General features: G+C 50.1%; 1 protein-coding gene across 3 annotated transcripts in view; it reads left to right on the top strand.

Annotated features, from left to right (window-relative positions):
- The first annotated feature begins 1,564 nt into the window (after positions 1–1,564).
- The window catches only part of cacfd1 (calcium channel flower domain containing 1), an 81,309-nt gene continuing 68,689 nt past the window's right edge, over positions 1,565–14,184 (top strand). The window contains exons 1-3 of one of the 3 annotated variants that reach the window (XM_085965215.1): positions 1,565–1,788; positions 11,706–11,778; positions 13,857–13,982. In XM_085965215.1, the coding sequence (XP_085821341.1) occupies positions 1,662–1,788; positions 11,706–11,778; positions 13,857–13,982 (326 nt within the window). In that variant the 5' untranslated portion in view covers positions 1,565–1,661. The remainder of the gene's footprint in view (positions 1,789–11,705; positions 11,779–13,856; positions 13,983–14,184) is intronic. The other 2 variants (XM_085965214.1, XM_085965216.1) reach the window with 2 other exon arrangements.

Raw genomic sequence — 14,184 nt, 5'->3', positions numbered from 1 at the left:
GCTTACCGGTCTATAATTCCCCGCTTTTTCTCTACCACCTTTTTTGAATAGTGGGGTAACATTAGCTACCCTCCAATCCATGGGTACTGTTCCAGAGTCTATCGAGTTCTGAAAGATGACCAGCAATGCATCTACTATTTCTAGGGCCACTTCCTTAAGTACCCTGAGATGTAGATTATCAGACCGTGGGGATTTATCGGCCTTCAGTCCTATCAATTTTCCTAACACCATTTCCCTACAAATACTGATTTCTTTCAGTTCCACCCTTTCATCAGACCCTATGTTCCCCGGCATCTCTGGGAGGTTATTTGTGTCCTCCTTTGTGAAGACAGAGCCAAAATATGTATTTAGTTGGTCTGCCATTTCTTTGTTCCCCATTATAAATTCCCCTGATTCTGACTGCAAGGGACCTACGCTTGACTTCACCAATCTTTTTCTCTTCACATATCTATAAAAGCTTTTACAGTCAGTTTTTATGTTCCCTGAAAGCTTACTCTCATATTCTATTTTCCCTTTCTTAATTAATCCCTTTGTCCTCCTTTGTTGAATCCTAAACTGTTCCCAATCCTCAGGATTATTGCTTTTTCTGGCCAATTTATATGTCCTCTCGTTGGATCTTATGCTATCCCTAATTTCCCTTGTTAGCCACGGTTGAGTCACCTTTTTTGTTTTATTTTTATGCCAAACTGGGATGAACACGATTTGCCTTTTACATTAAACATAGAAACATAGAAGATAGGAGCAGGAGTAGGCCATTCGGCCCCTCGAGCCTGTTCCGCCATTTAATGAGATCATGGCTGATCATCCAAATTCAGTACCCTGTCCCTGCCTTCTCCCCATATCCCTTGATCCCTTTAGCCTTAAAAAATATATCCAACTCCTTCTTGAATATATTTAATGAATTGGCCTCTACTGCCTTGTGTGGTAGAGAATTCCAAACCCGTGTTGGCTCTCCTTAATTAGCTTAAACCTGTCCAAGTGCCCGTTAATTTTTTCCATGATTATTGTTTCTAAAACTTTACCCACCATTGATGTTAAACTGACCTGTAGTTACTAGGATTGTCGTTACACCCTTTCTTGAACAATGGTGTCACATTTGCCACTTTCCAATCCTCAGGCACCTCCCCCACATCTAGGGAAGATTGAAAAATTATGGCAAGCCCTTCCGCTATCTCCTCCCCCAATTCCCTTAGCAACCTGGGATGCAAGCCATCTGGACCAGGCGACTTGTCCACTCTAAGCATACCCAGCCTTTCTAGTACATCCTGTCCATCAATTTTCACCCCTTCCATTGCTTCTACCTTCTCCACTTCTACTGATATTTTGTCAGCATCCACCTCCTTAGTAAACACCGATACAAACCACTCATTGAGTATCCTAGCCCTGCCCTGTGCCTCTTTGTCCCTAATTGAGGCCTGTCCCCGCCTATTGAGGTCCGACTCCGCCCATTGAGGTTTAACTCCGCCCATTGAGGTCCGACCCCGCCCATTGAGGGTCTGACTCCGCCCACTATTCCCCCATTCGCGTTCCGTAGGGGCACGTTGCGTCCCTTACTGGTGATGTCAGCCCGCTGACAGGCGGCGTAACGTCAGAGAACGTGTGACGTGGCTGGTTGCCAGAGAGCGAGTGAGGGAGAGGCCGGGCTCTGAGGGACCGGGGCGATGCCGAGCTCGGAGGAGGCGGGCGCCGAGCCCGGGGAAGCGGCCGGTGTTGGGGCCGGGGGGTCGGACGGGATGAGCTGGTGGTACCGCTGGCTGTGCCGGGCGGCGGCGGTGATCGGCGGAGTGTGTGAGTACCGGGCACCGCGGGGCGACAGGACCCGAGTTATACCGGCCGGAGGGTGACTGGACCCGAGTTATACCGGCCGGAGGGTGACTGGACCCGAGTTATACCGGCCGGAGGGTGACGGACCCGAGTTATACCGGCTGGAGGGTGACAGGACCCGAGTTATACCGGCTGAAGGGTGACGGACCCGAGTTATACTGGCTGGAGGGTGACTGGATCCGAGTTATACCGGCCGGAGGGCGACAGGACCCGAGTTATACCGGCTGGAGGGTGACGGACCCGAGTTATACTGGCTGGAGGGTGACTGGATCTGAGTTATACCGGCTAGAGGGCGGCAAACCCGAGTTATACTGCTACCTATGTGATTGCCGATTATATTGAATCGGACCCAGTCGAGCCCTGTTAATGTGCTGAGCTCGGTGTCCCTGGGATAAGCTGGAGTCCCTTCTCCTCCCAGGGCCTGGGGCGAAGGTAGTGTCTCCGCTGTGCAGCGGCTCCTGCCAAGAGCAGGCTTGGACTGGTTGGGCGCGATTCTATGCAGAGCTAGACAGATAGCGAACAACTCGATATCTTCCAATAAAATCACAAGGCTTGACTTTTCTTGTAACGCTTTACTGAACGATTCTAATTGTAAAACTGAAATACAACACAGAAATGGAAGCACACATTAGTATACAAGCGCATAACTGATATGTATACACAGATTTAGTTACGCCTGAGGAACACAGTACATTTAGTAAACTGGGAGGCATTCTCTTTAAATTAGCCCTGTACATAGTGTATCAAAATACAGCTACTAGTTAATCAGCTAGACAGAGAAAAGTTACAACTAAACATTTTCTACAACATGCAGTGCACACTAATCATCCATAGCATTCTAAAATACTTACAGACAAACAATTTCCAAGACTCAAGCATGGGGACAATACAACTGCCCGGAGCCTGTGCTGCTGTAGGAGCACTGTGGTGTAGGTCTGAGTCCCAGCGAGGACTCCACGAGGACTACGTAGCAGTCCTGTGGGGAGCGTGATGACCTCATCACGCTCGGTAGCGTTGTCCGCGCTTGGGGCGTCACGTGATGCGCGTGGTCGCGTTTCTGGCCGTGGAGGCCGAAGTCGGGAGCGGGAGCTGGAGGCCAGGCTGAGCCGATGCTTGCCGCGAGCACCAGAGACCCGGGTTCAAATCCGGCCTCGGGCGACTGTCTGTGTGGAGTTTGCACATTCTCCCCGTGTTTGCGTGGGTTTCCTCCGGGTGCTCCGGTTTCCTCCCACAGTCCAAAGATGTGCGGGATAGGTTGATTGGCTATGATAAATTGACCCTTAGTGTTAGGGGGATTAAATACATGGGGTTATGGGGATAGGGTGGGATATGTGTTGGTGTAGGGGTTACGGGGATTGGGTGGGATATGTGTCGGTGCAGGCTCGATGGGCCGAAATGGCCTCTATCTGCACTGTGGGGTTTCTGTGATTCTGTGAATGTTTCTGTGCTGTGTCTCCTTGGGATGGGGCACCGGAGGGTGACTCCCCCTGTAGCACCTGCTCCCTCCTGTAAGCACTTTCGGGGGGCAGAGGCGGCGGGGGATAATATGAGCAAGAAGCAAAGGTGAATGTGTTCCCTGAGGAGTGCCTGTGGCCAAGGGACGGTGGGAATTTGGAGAGGAGGTTGAAGGAGTTGCTGCTTTTTGCCTCCACTGCTTGTAGTGCTTTGTGTTACAGGCAGATATTTAATTTCAGTGCCCTTAACTTAATCTAGATAAAGTAAGTAGTCAAGAAACTACACTGTAAACTAAGTTACCTAATTACAAATTTAATTAAATAAAACAAGGTTATATAGGGATGGCAGTGCAGGTGGTGTGACACAACTGCAGCATGTGGAGAGCACTGTGATCCCGGACAACCACGTTTGCAGTAAGTGTCTGCATGTTGAGGAACTTCAGCTCAGAGTTGTTGAGCTGGAGTCTGAGGTGCAGAAATTGCGGGGCATCAGGGATGGGGAGAGTTACCTGGACACTGTAATCCAGGAGGCAGTCACACCCCTTAGGTTAGGTAGTGGTACACGTCTGGTTAGTGGTCAGGGACAGGAGGGTGTGACTGCAACTCAGGCAGGTAAGGGGACCCCAGGTGCAGTGCTGGAGGAGCCTCAGCCTTTGCCCTTGTCCAACAGGTATGAGGTTCTTGCTGCCTGTGTGGATGAGGGAAAAGCCTGCAGGATGGATGAGCAAGCTGACCATGGCACCATGGTGCAGGAGGCCATTCAAGTGGGGGGAGTGAAAGGGAATGTAGTTGTGGTAGGGGACAGTATAGTCAGGGGGATAGATACTGTTCTCTGCAGCCACGACTGAGAGTTCCGAAGGTTGTGTTGCCTGCCTGGTGCCAGGGTTAAAGACATCTCCTCGCGACTGGAGAAGAACGTGGAGGGGGAGGATCCAGTTATCGTGATCCATGTAGGAACCAACGACCTAGGAATGAGGTTCAGCTGAGGGAGTTTGAGGAGCTAGGATCCAAATTAAAAAGCAGAACCTCAAAGGTAATAATCTCTGACCAGAGTGGTGTGGGAGGTTGAGGTTTCAGTTTATGGGGCACTGGCAGCAGTACTGGGGAAAGAGGGAGCTGCTCTGTTGGGGCGGGCTCTACTTAAACCAGGCTGGGACCAGTTTCCTGGCGAACCGAATAACTAGGGCAGTAGACAGGGCTTTAAACTAATGAAAGCGGGGCGGGGGGATTCAGGAAAGAGTAAATTTAAAAGCAGCAAGAGAAATGTCAAGGCTCTAGAGCAGAGTAGAGTTTTAGGTAAAAATCAGCAGACTGGGTCAGGAAGAGACAGAGGGAGTAACACAGGTAAAATAGAAATAAGTCAAAGCTAAAGGCACGATATCTGAATGCGCGAAGCATTCGCAACAAAACAGATACATTAATAGCGCAGATAGAAATGAACAGGTTTGATCTAATAGCCATAACGGAGACGTGGTTGCAATGTGGCCAAGGTTGGGAATTAAATATTCCAGGATACTTAACTTTTAGAAGAGATAGGCAAAATGGAAAAGGAGGAGGGGTAGCACTGATAATAAAGGATGGGATAAAGACAGTGGAGAGAAAGGATCTTAGCTCCGAAAATCAAGAAGTAGAATCAGTTTGGGTGGAGCTCAGAAACAGCAAGGGGCAGAAAACATTGGTGGGAGGTGTTTACAGGCCTCAAACAATAGTTGTAATGTAGGGCAGAGTATAAATCAGGAAATTAGAGGCGCATGTAACAAGGGTAATACAGTAATCATGGGGGACTTTAATCTACATATAGACTGGGCAAACCAAATTTGCAGTAATAGTGTGGAGGACAAATTCATGGAATGTATGCAAGATAGTTTCCTAGATCAGTATGTTGAGGAACCAACTAGGGAACAGGCTGTTTTAGATCTAGTATTGTGCAATGAGAAAGGGTTAATTAATAACCTTGTAGTAAAGGGGTCTTTAGGGAAGAGTGACCATAATATGATAGAATTTTATATTGAGTTTGAAAGTGATTTAGTTAAATCCGAAATCTAAACACAGCAAGCTATGTAGGTCTGAGGGGCGAGTTGGCTACGATAGATTGGGAAACTACATTAAAAGGTATGACGGTAGCCAGGCAATGGCTAGCATTTAAAGAATTAATACATAATTTACAACAAATATACATTCCTTTAAGGCACAAAAACCCCACAGGAAAAGTGGCCCAATCGTGGCTAACAAGAGAAGTTAAAGATAGTATTAGATTACAGGAAGAGGCTTATAATGCTGCCAAAAAGAGTCGTATGCCTGAGGATTGGGAGGATTTTAGAATTCAGCAAAGGAGGGCCAAGAAATTGATAAAGAAAGGGAAAATAGAATGAGAGAGTAAACTAGTGAGAGACATAAAAACAGACTGTAAAAGCTTCTATAGGTATGTAAAAAGGAAAAGATTAGTGGAAGTAAATGTGGGTCCCGTACAGGCTGAGGCAGGAGAAATTATAATGGGGAATAAGGAAATGACAGAGAAATTAAACAAATACTTTGTGTCTGTCTTCACGGAAGAAGATGCAAAAAACCTCCGGGAAATAGTGGAGAACCAAGGCTCTAGCGAGAATGAGGAACTGAAAGAAATTAGTACAGTATTAGTAAAAAAAAATAGTACTGGAGAAATTAATGGGACTGAAAGCCGATAAATCTCCTGGACCTGATGGCCTACATCCTAGGGTTTTGAAAGAGGTGGTTATAGGAAACATAGAAGATAGGAGCAGGAGTAGGCCATTCGATCCCTCGAGCCTGCTCCGCCATTCAATGAGATCATGGCTGATCATCCAAATTCAGTACCCTGTCCCTGCCTTCTCCCCATATCCCTTGATCCCTTTAGCCTTAAGAAATATATCCAACTCTTTCTTGAATATATTTAATGAACTGGCCTCCACCGCCCTCTGTGGCAGAGAATTCCACAGGTTCACCACTCTGGGTGAAGAAATTCCTCCTCATTTCAGTCCTAAATGGCTTACCCCTTATCCTTAGACTATGACCCCTGGTTCTGGACTCCCCGACCATCAGAAACATCCTTCCTGCATCTAGTCTGTCCAGGCCTGACAGAATTTTATAGGTTTCGATGAGATCCCCTCTCAATCTTCTAAACTCCAGTGAGTATAAGATAGTGGATGTATTAGTTGTCATTTTCCTGCGGATTGGAAGGTAGCAAATGTAACCCCACTATTTAAGAAAGGAGGGAGAGAGAAAATGGGGAACTACAGACCAGTTAGCCTGACATCAGTAGTAGGGAAAATGCAAGAATCTATTATTAAGGATGTGGTAACAAGGAAATCGTGTTTGACAAATCTGTTGGAGTTTTTTGAGGTTGTAACTAGCAGAATAGATAAGGGGAACCAGTGGATGTGGTGTATTTGGATTTTCAGAAGGCATTCGATAAGGTGCCACACAAGAGGTTATTAAACAAATTTAGGGCTCATGGGATTGGGGGTAATATACTAGCATGGATTGAGGATTGGTTAACGGACAGAAAACAGAGAGTAGGAATAAACGGGTCATTTTCGGGTTGGCAGGCTGTAACTAGTGGGGTACCGCAGGGATCAGTGCTTGGGCCTCAGCTATTCACAATCTACATCAATGATTTAGATGAGGGGACTGAGTGTAACGCATCCAAGTTTGCTGATGATACAAAGCTGGGTGGGGATGTAAGTTGTGAGGAGGATGCAAGGAGGCTTCAAGGGGATATAGACAGGCTAAGTGAGTGGGCAAGAACAAGGCAAATGGAATATAATGTGGAGAAATGTGAAGTTATCCACTTTGGTAGGAAAAATAGAAAAGCAGAGTATTTTTTAAATGGTGAGAGATTGGGAAATGTTGGTGTTCAGAGGGACCTGGGTGTCCTTGTACACGAATCACTGAAAGTTAACATGCAGGTACAGCAAGCAATTAGGAAAGCAAATGGTATGTTGGCCTTTATTAAAAGAGGATTTGAGTATAAGAGTAAAGACATCTTACTGCAATTATATAGGGCCCTGGTGAGACCACACCTGGAGTATTGTGTACAGTTTTGGTCTCCTTACCTAAGGAAGGATATACTTACCATAGAGGGAGTGCAACGAAGGTTCACCAGACTGGTTCCTGGGATGGGGGGATTGTCCTATGAGGAGAGATTGAGTAGACTAGGCCTATATTCTCTAGAGTTTAGAAGAATGAGAGGTGATCTCATTGAAACATACAACATTCTTACAGGGCTTGACAGGGTAGATGCTGGGAGGATGTTTCCCCTGGCTGGGGAGTCTCGAACCAGAGGTCACAGTCTCAGAATAAGGGGTCGACCATTTAGGACTGAGATGAGGTGAAATTTCTTCACTCAGAGGGTTGTGAATCTTTGGAATTCTCTTCCCCAGAGGCTGTGGAGGCTCAGTCGTTGAGTATATTCAAGACAGAGATTGATAGATTTTTTAATATTAAGGGAATCGAGGGATATGGGGATAGTGCAGGAAAGTGGAGTTGAGGTAGACGACCAGCCATGATCTCATTGAATGGCGGAGCAGGCTCGAGGGGCCGAATGGCCGACTCCTGCTGCTATTTCTAATGCCCAGCTCGCTCAATGATCAGAGGGGTTGTGACATTTCTCTGCCTGGGGAGGGGGGCGAACCAGCGCCTCAGAGGTTGGCGGCGGGTGACGGGGGGATCAGATCTGACTCGTTTCCCATTCACCAGGGGCGCTCGGGGCAAATAGTGCATAACTGTGGCTGGTTTCCAGATGTGCCTCGATTTATAGCGCACTGTAACCGAGCCTCAGCTGGTTACTCGAGTCCTCTCCCGGGGTCCGATTACACACTCAGCTTATTGTCGCACTGTCTAGTCAGCCAGTACAGGGTTGGGGTGAGGGGCCTGCACGCTTGTTGTATTCACTCTGATCCTCAGATTGAAAAAAACAACACGCCCTGCCCATTATTATGCAGTCTCGAGGGGTTTGTGCTCGTCAGTCCTGCTGGAACTTGTTCAGTAACACAAACAACACGGTAATCTGTGCATCCCTCTGTCCTATAACAAGACTCCGCTGTTCCCACTGGAGGGATTGATACCTGGAGCTCATTGTGTGGGGAACTGCAGGCTCAGATCACTGTCCAATTCAAGAGCTCTGTCTTAGCCAGATGTGTGTGTGCGTATGACAGACACCAGGGTTAAATTATGAAGACAGGTTGCATAAAGTTGGCGTGTACTCCCTTGAATATAGAAGATTGAAGGGTGGGTGAACTGATCGAGATGTTGAAGATGATTAAAGGAGTTGATCGGGTCGAGAGAGAGAGAAACTATTTCCTCTGGTGGGGGGAGTCCAGAACAAGGGGGCAGAACCTTAAAATTAGAGCCAGGCCGTTCAGGGGTGATGTCAGGAAGCACTTCTTCACACAAAGGGTGGTGGAAATCTGAGACTCGCTCCCCCAGAAAGCTGTCGAGGCCGGGGGTCAATTGAAAATTTCAAAACTGGGATTGACCGATTTTTGTTGGGCGAGGGTATTCAGGGTTACGGAACCAAGGCGGGTAAATGGAGTTAAGATACAGATCAGCCCTGATCTGATTGAATGGCGGAACAGGCTCGAGGGGCTGAATGGTCTCCTCCTGCTCCTATGTTCCTGGATGTAGTGGGGAGCAGGAATAGTGTGTGGGGTGGTGTATGTAGCACTCTGGAGGAGGAGAGGAAGAGGGTCACCCACCAGAGAAGATGTCTCTCATCTCCTGTCCAGGAATGCGAGTGCTGCAAGCCAAGCCTCCTCAGAGATGGGGTTACAGGGCCATGGGTGGGGGGGGAGAGCTGGATCGTGGGGTTAGAGTTTGATTGCTCCAGCGAAGAGCCGGTACCGACCCGAGGGGCCGAATGGCCGCCTTTGGGGTGTAACCACCTGTGGAAGCAGTATTCAAGTCTTGGACTTTATTGAGAGATTAGGGAGACTAGTCTGATGATGCAGAATGAGGAGGCCTGAGCTGGTGTTGTAAGAATTGTACACCTGTTGTGTCAGCGTTGCACCTGGCTTACACACTGTGACATGAGACCTCCCACTGGGGCTCAGTGCTACTAATAGCCAAGTATTGTCAGTCACAGAGCTGAGCTGCGGGGGCGAGACCCGTCACGAGGAATTTATCACTCGAATGTGCTCAGAATTGCCCGATGATTTCCACTGTCTCCGGACAGAGTTTCTGTAATCGGACAATACACAGAGTAAGTGTAGAGAGTAGCGGGATTTGTTCGCTTTGATACCGGGCTCTGTACACGTATAGGAACCCTGGTCAAGTGCGGACTTCAGTTATACGGGGCAGGAGTTAATTCATAAACTTCAGGCAGATGCATCATTAGAAACAGTAACATTTGGGGTGAGTTACCGGGGTAGGGGGCTTCTACGGAAGTCATTGCTTTCAGCACTGGCCGCTCGAGTACGAAAATCTCACGCGCCCCCCGTTACAACTCAACTGAAATCCTGGGGAGGGCAGAGGAAAGCAAAACGGCACACCGGCAAGGTGGTACGGGGCAGGAAATAATCGGGATGTTCGGGGAGACGGCTGCAGAGTGTCGCTGGGGAGCTGGTGGCTGCCTCCTTGCCCCATGTTGGGTCCTGCCACAAGTACAGCCCTTCCTATCGACCCCTCGGTCTTTGATACCCGAGAGCCTCTCGACAATCTGTAACGTCGAGCAGCTTGTAAATATTTAACGAGTTTTTCTATAATTCAGCGGGGGTAATCCGATCCTAAACCGCCTGCGGTAAGATTAGATGGGTTATAGCACCTGAGTCGACAGGATCCTCTCTCCCGTCCTTAGTTCCTCCAGTTTTGAGACATTGGTGCAGATTACAGATGTTGAATGTTTTTGCCAAGGTTATTTAGTCCATTAAATGTCATTTACAGCCCAGAAACAGGCCATTCGGCCCCACTGCTCCGTGCCGGTGTTTCTGCTCCACACGAGCCTCCTCCCACCCTCTTCATCTCACCCCATCAGCATATCCTTCGATTCCTTTCTCCCTCATGTGTTTATCCAGCTTCCCTGTAAATGTATCTCTGCTCTTCGCCTCAACCACTCCCTGTGGTAGCGAGTTCCACATTCTCACCACTCTCTGGGTAAAGATTAGTGCTAATCTCGGAAAAGTCGCCCTTCACTCATTCTCTCGGGGTGCTGCCACACCCGCCCAGTGACAGACCTGTGACCGTCACTACGTCGCCTCGGTGCTGCGCGGCTCGCCGGGCTCGCCTCGGTGCTGCGCGGCTCGCCGGGCTCGCCTCGGTGCTGCGCGGCTCGCCGGGCTCGCCTCGGTGCTGCGCGGCTCGCCGGGCTCGCCTCGGTGCTGCGCGGCTCGCCGGGCTCGCCTCGGTGCTGCGCGGCTCGCCGGGCTCGCCTCGGTGCTGCGCGGCTCGCCGGGCTCGCCTCGGTGCTGCGCGGCTCGCCGGGCTCGCCTCGGTGCTCGCCGGGCTCGCCTCGGTGCTGCGCGGCTCGCCGGGCTCGCCTCGGTGCTGCGCGGCTCGCCGGGCTCGCCTCGGTGCTGCGCGGCTCGCCGGGCTCGCCTCGGTGCTGCGCGGCTCGCCGGGCTCGCCTCGGTGCTGCGCGGCTCGCCGGGCTCGCCTCGGTGCTGCGCGGCTCGCCGGGCTCGCCTCGGTGCTGCGCGGCTCGCCGGGTTCGCCTCGGTGCTGCGCGGCTCGCCGGGTTCGCCTCGGTGCTGCGCGGCTCGCCGGGTTCGCCTCGGTGCTGCGCGGCTCGCCGGGCTCGCCTCGGTGCTGCGCGGCTCGCCGGGCTCGCCTCGGTGCTGCGCGGCTCGCCGGGCTCGCCTCGGTGCTGCGCGGCTCGCCGGGCTCGCCTCGGTGCTGCGCGGCTCGCCGGGTTCCTTGGGATATTTTTACTACGTTAAAGGCGCTATATAAATACGAGTTGTTGTTGGGACCTCTTTTGGGGGGGGCGGGCGGGGAGCTTTTAGCAACATCATTTTGTTTGGGCCCAGAACATTGGTGTGTATTTTCACGGGTCTAACGTCATGACAAGAGGTTTAGTGAACTGCGTGGGAGAGACCAGAACTAGGGGCCATCAATATAAGAGAGTCACTAATAAATCCAATAGGGAATTCAGGAGAAACTTCTTTCCCCAGAGAGTGGTGAGAATGTGGAACTCGCTACCACAGGGAGTGGTCGAGGTGAAGAGCGGAGATGCTGACTCCGAGACGAGAGAATGCTACCCGCTGAGCCACGGCCAACAGTTGGAGTGAGAGTAAAGCAGTGTGTAGTGAGTCTCGCGGGGAGGAATGTGAAGAATTTAGGAGGTTACAAGGGGCCCGAGAGGAAAGTTGAGGGGAGCGCTGGCCGGAGTGGGATGCGACGGCAGTGACCGGGATCTGTTGTGTAACCCGCCTGTCGTTCCAGGCAGTACTGAGACACTCTCTCCCGATTGTTTTGCAGCATGTGCAATAGCCGGAGTGTGGAACTGTGTAACAATCGATCCCCTCAACATTGCGGCTGGTGTCTGGATGGTGTAAGTAACTGTGCAGAAGCTGCTGTGCTCGGTAGCGCTCTGTGCTTGCGGAATACACGTTTTGAAATCCTGCTGTTTTTGGTGTGTGTGTCTGAGCCTGTCGCTCTCCCCCTGCCCCCTCCCCTCTTGTGTTAAAAACATGGGGGTAATTCTAATCTAACTCGTCGGCGGAAACTGACGGGATCCAATCAGCCGACCGGTTTTAATCTTCACCGACAACGTCTTTTGGATGAGACGTTAAACTGAGGCCCCGTCTGCTCTCAGGTGGATGTTGAAGATCCCACAGCCACTATTTTGAAGAAGAGCAGGGAGGGGAGTTCTCCCCGGGGTCCTGGGGCCAATATTTATCCCTCAATCAACATCACTAAAACAGATGATCTTAATTGAAGTGCCGTGCTACTTTTAAACCTGCCGCTTGAGCTTTCACTCTCTGATCTTGCATTGACTGAACCTCTCTGAGCTGTTCTCTGTTCCTTTAGCTGTCAGCTCTGTGTCCTTGTGTTACTGGATGTTCGCAATGTGTAGTTCCACCCACACATCTCTGCACTGCCTTCAGATCGCCCAGTGACACGGAGCAATCCTTCCCCCTGAACCTTCACCTCCCGGCTCTTTCATCCAAGCACTGAACGACCTCTCGAAAGACGACGTGTGTTGGGGGGGGGGGGGTTCTCCCCGGTGTCCTGGGCCAATATTTATCCCTCAATCCACATCACTAAAACAGAGCATTTGGTCATTATCACATTGCTGTTTGTGGGATCTTGCTGTGTGGAAATTGGTTGCCGCGTTTCCTACATTACAACAGTGACTCCACTTCAAAAAGTACTTCATTGGCTGTGCAGCGCTCGGATGTCCGATGGTTGTGAAAGGCGCGCTAGAAATGGGAGTCTGTCTTTCTTGTCTGGTCTTTCTTGTCTGGTCTTTCTTGTCTCTCCTTTCTGTGGAAAGTAAATTCGGTTAGTTCTCCCCACCGCCTTATCTTTTCCAGCTGCAGCCATTGCTCTGAGCAGCCCGTCCGATACACTTACCTCATCGTTGTTGAAAGCTAGATTCATCCTACTGTTTCCTGCTCATGTTCCTCAACAACCTCCCAGCTCCCTTCCTACTCCACTCCCGAGCTTTATCCCTTAGCCATTACTTCCTGATTTAAATTTTTCAAAAAAAAACCTAGCAAACAATCTAAAGATTGAAATGTGAATTTTGGAGCAGTTTGATGTGTTGTGCTGAGTGGCATTCTCCTTTCCTGTGGTTACTGCTGAGCAATGTGCCCCTGGCCCACCCAGCGAGCGAGGTTTATCAGCTGTCTGTGCTGAGACCCCTGCAGTGCTGGAACACAGCGCTCTGAACACTGACATTCACCGTGTCGGACAGGGTGAGGCAGGCGTCCCAGCAAACTCTCCACCTGCTGCAATGGGAACCTGTCATCAGAAGTACACAAGAACAGCGAGGGGGGAGTATATTTCGTTGAATATATTGAAGGTGGAGATAGACAGATTTTTGAACAATAAGTGAGTTATGGGCAGAGGGCAGGGAAATGGAGCTGAGCCCAAGATCAGATCAGCCATGATCTCATTAAATGGCGGAGCAGGCTCGAGGGGCCGAATGGCCGACTCTTGCTCCTATTTCTTATGTTCTAAAGGCCATTCGGCCCCATCAGTGCCCTGACTGTCCCAGCTCAACATCCCAGCTGCATTCTGAATGTCATATTCTGCAAGGTGAATTATTCCAAGCTGTTCTCCCGCCCTTTGAATAAAGACTTTCTTCCTAATATCTGTTTTACACAGAATGTACAGCCAATGGTCAGTGCCGGTGTTTCTGCTCCACACGAGCCTCCTCCCGCCCTCTTCATCTCACCCCATCAGCATATCCTTCTATTCCTTTCTCCCTCATGTGTTTATCCAGCTTCCCCTAAATGTATCTCTGCTATTCACCTCAACCACTCCGTGGTAGCGAGTTATGCATTCTCACCACTGTGTACAATCTTGAGTTATGATCTAAACCGACTTGTTTTAATGGCGATTACAGCGCGTCTGCTGTCTGTTACGTGCTATAAAGCTGCCCTTTTATCTCTCTACATGCAGGCTGAATGCATTTGTCCTTTTCCTCTGTGAAGCTCCATTCTGCTGCCAGTTTATCGAGTTTGCAAATGCTGTGTCTGCGAGAGCCGATAAACTCCGATACTGGCAAAAAGCAATCTTGTACTGCGGGTAAGTGCTGCGTGTGGGTCACACTGGTCATTGGCATCGCTGGTCAAAGTGTATGGTCAGTGACGTAACTGGTGGTCAGAATGACTGGTTGGTAATGTCCAGTACCCCTGTTGGGGGAGGGCGGGGTTGAGGGTGAAGGCGGTTGTGGACATTGGTTGAGGACAGGGTCAGGCTCCACAGTATTGCCCCCACGGTCGAATAG

Source organism: Somniosus microcephalus, chromosome 23 (genome assembly GCF_052327205.1).
Source record: "Somniosus microcephalus isolate GS21.2 chromosome 23, FLI_Smic_1.0, whole genome shotgun sequence".
Classification (NCBI taxonomy): Eukaryota; Metazoa; Chordata; class Chondrichthyes; order Squaliformes; family Somniosidae; genus Somniosus; species Somniosus microcephalus.
The sequence above is the reverse complement of the archived record's forward strand: the minus strand, read 5'-3'. Positions and strand labels throughout refer to the sequence as shown.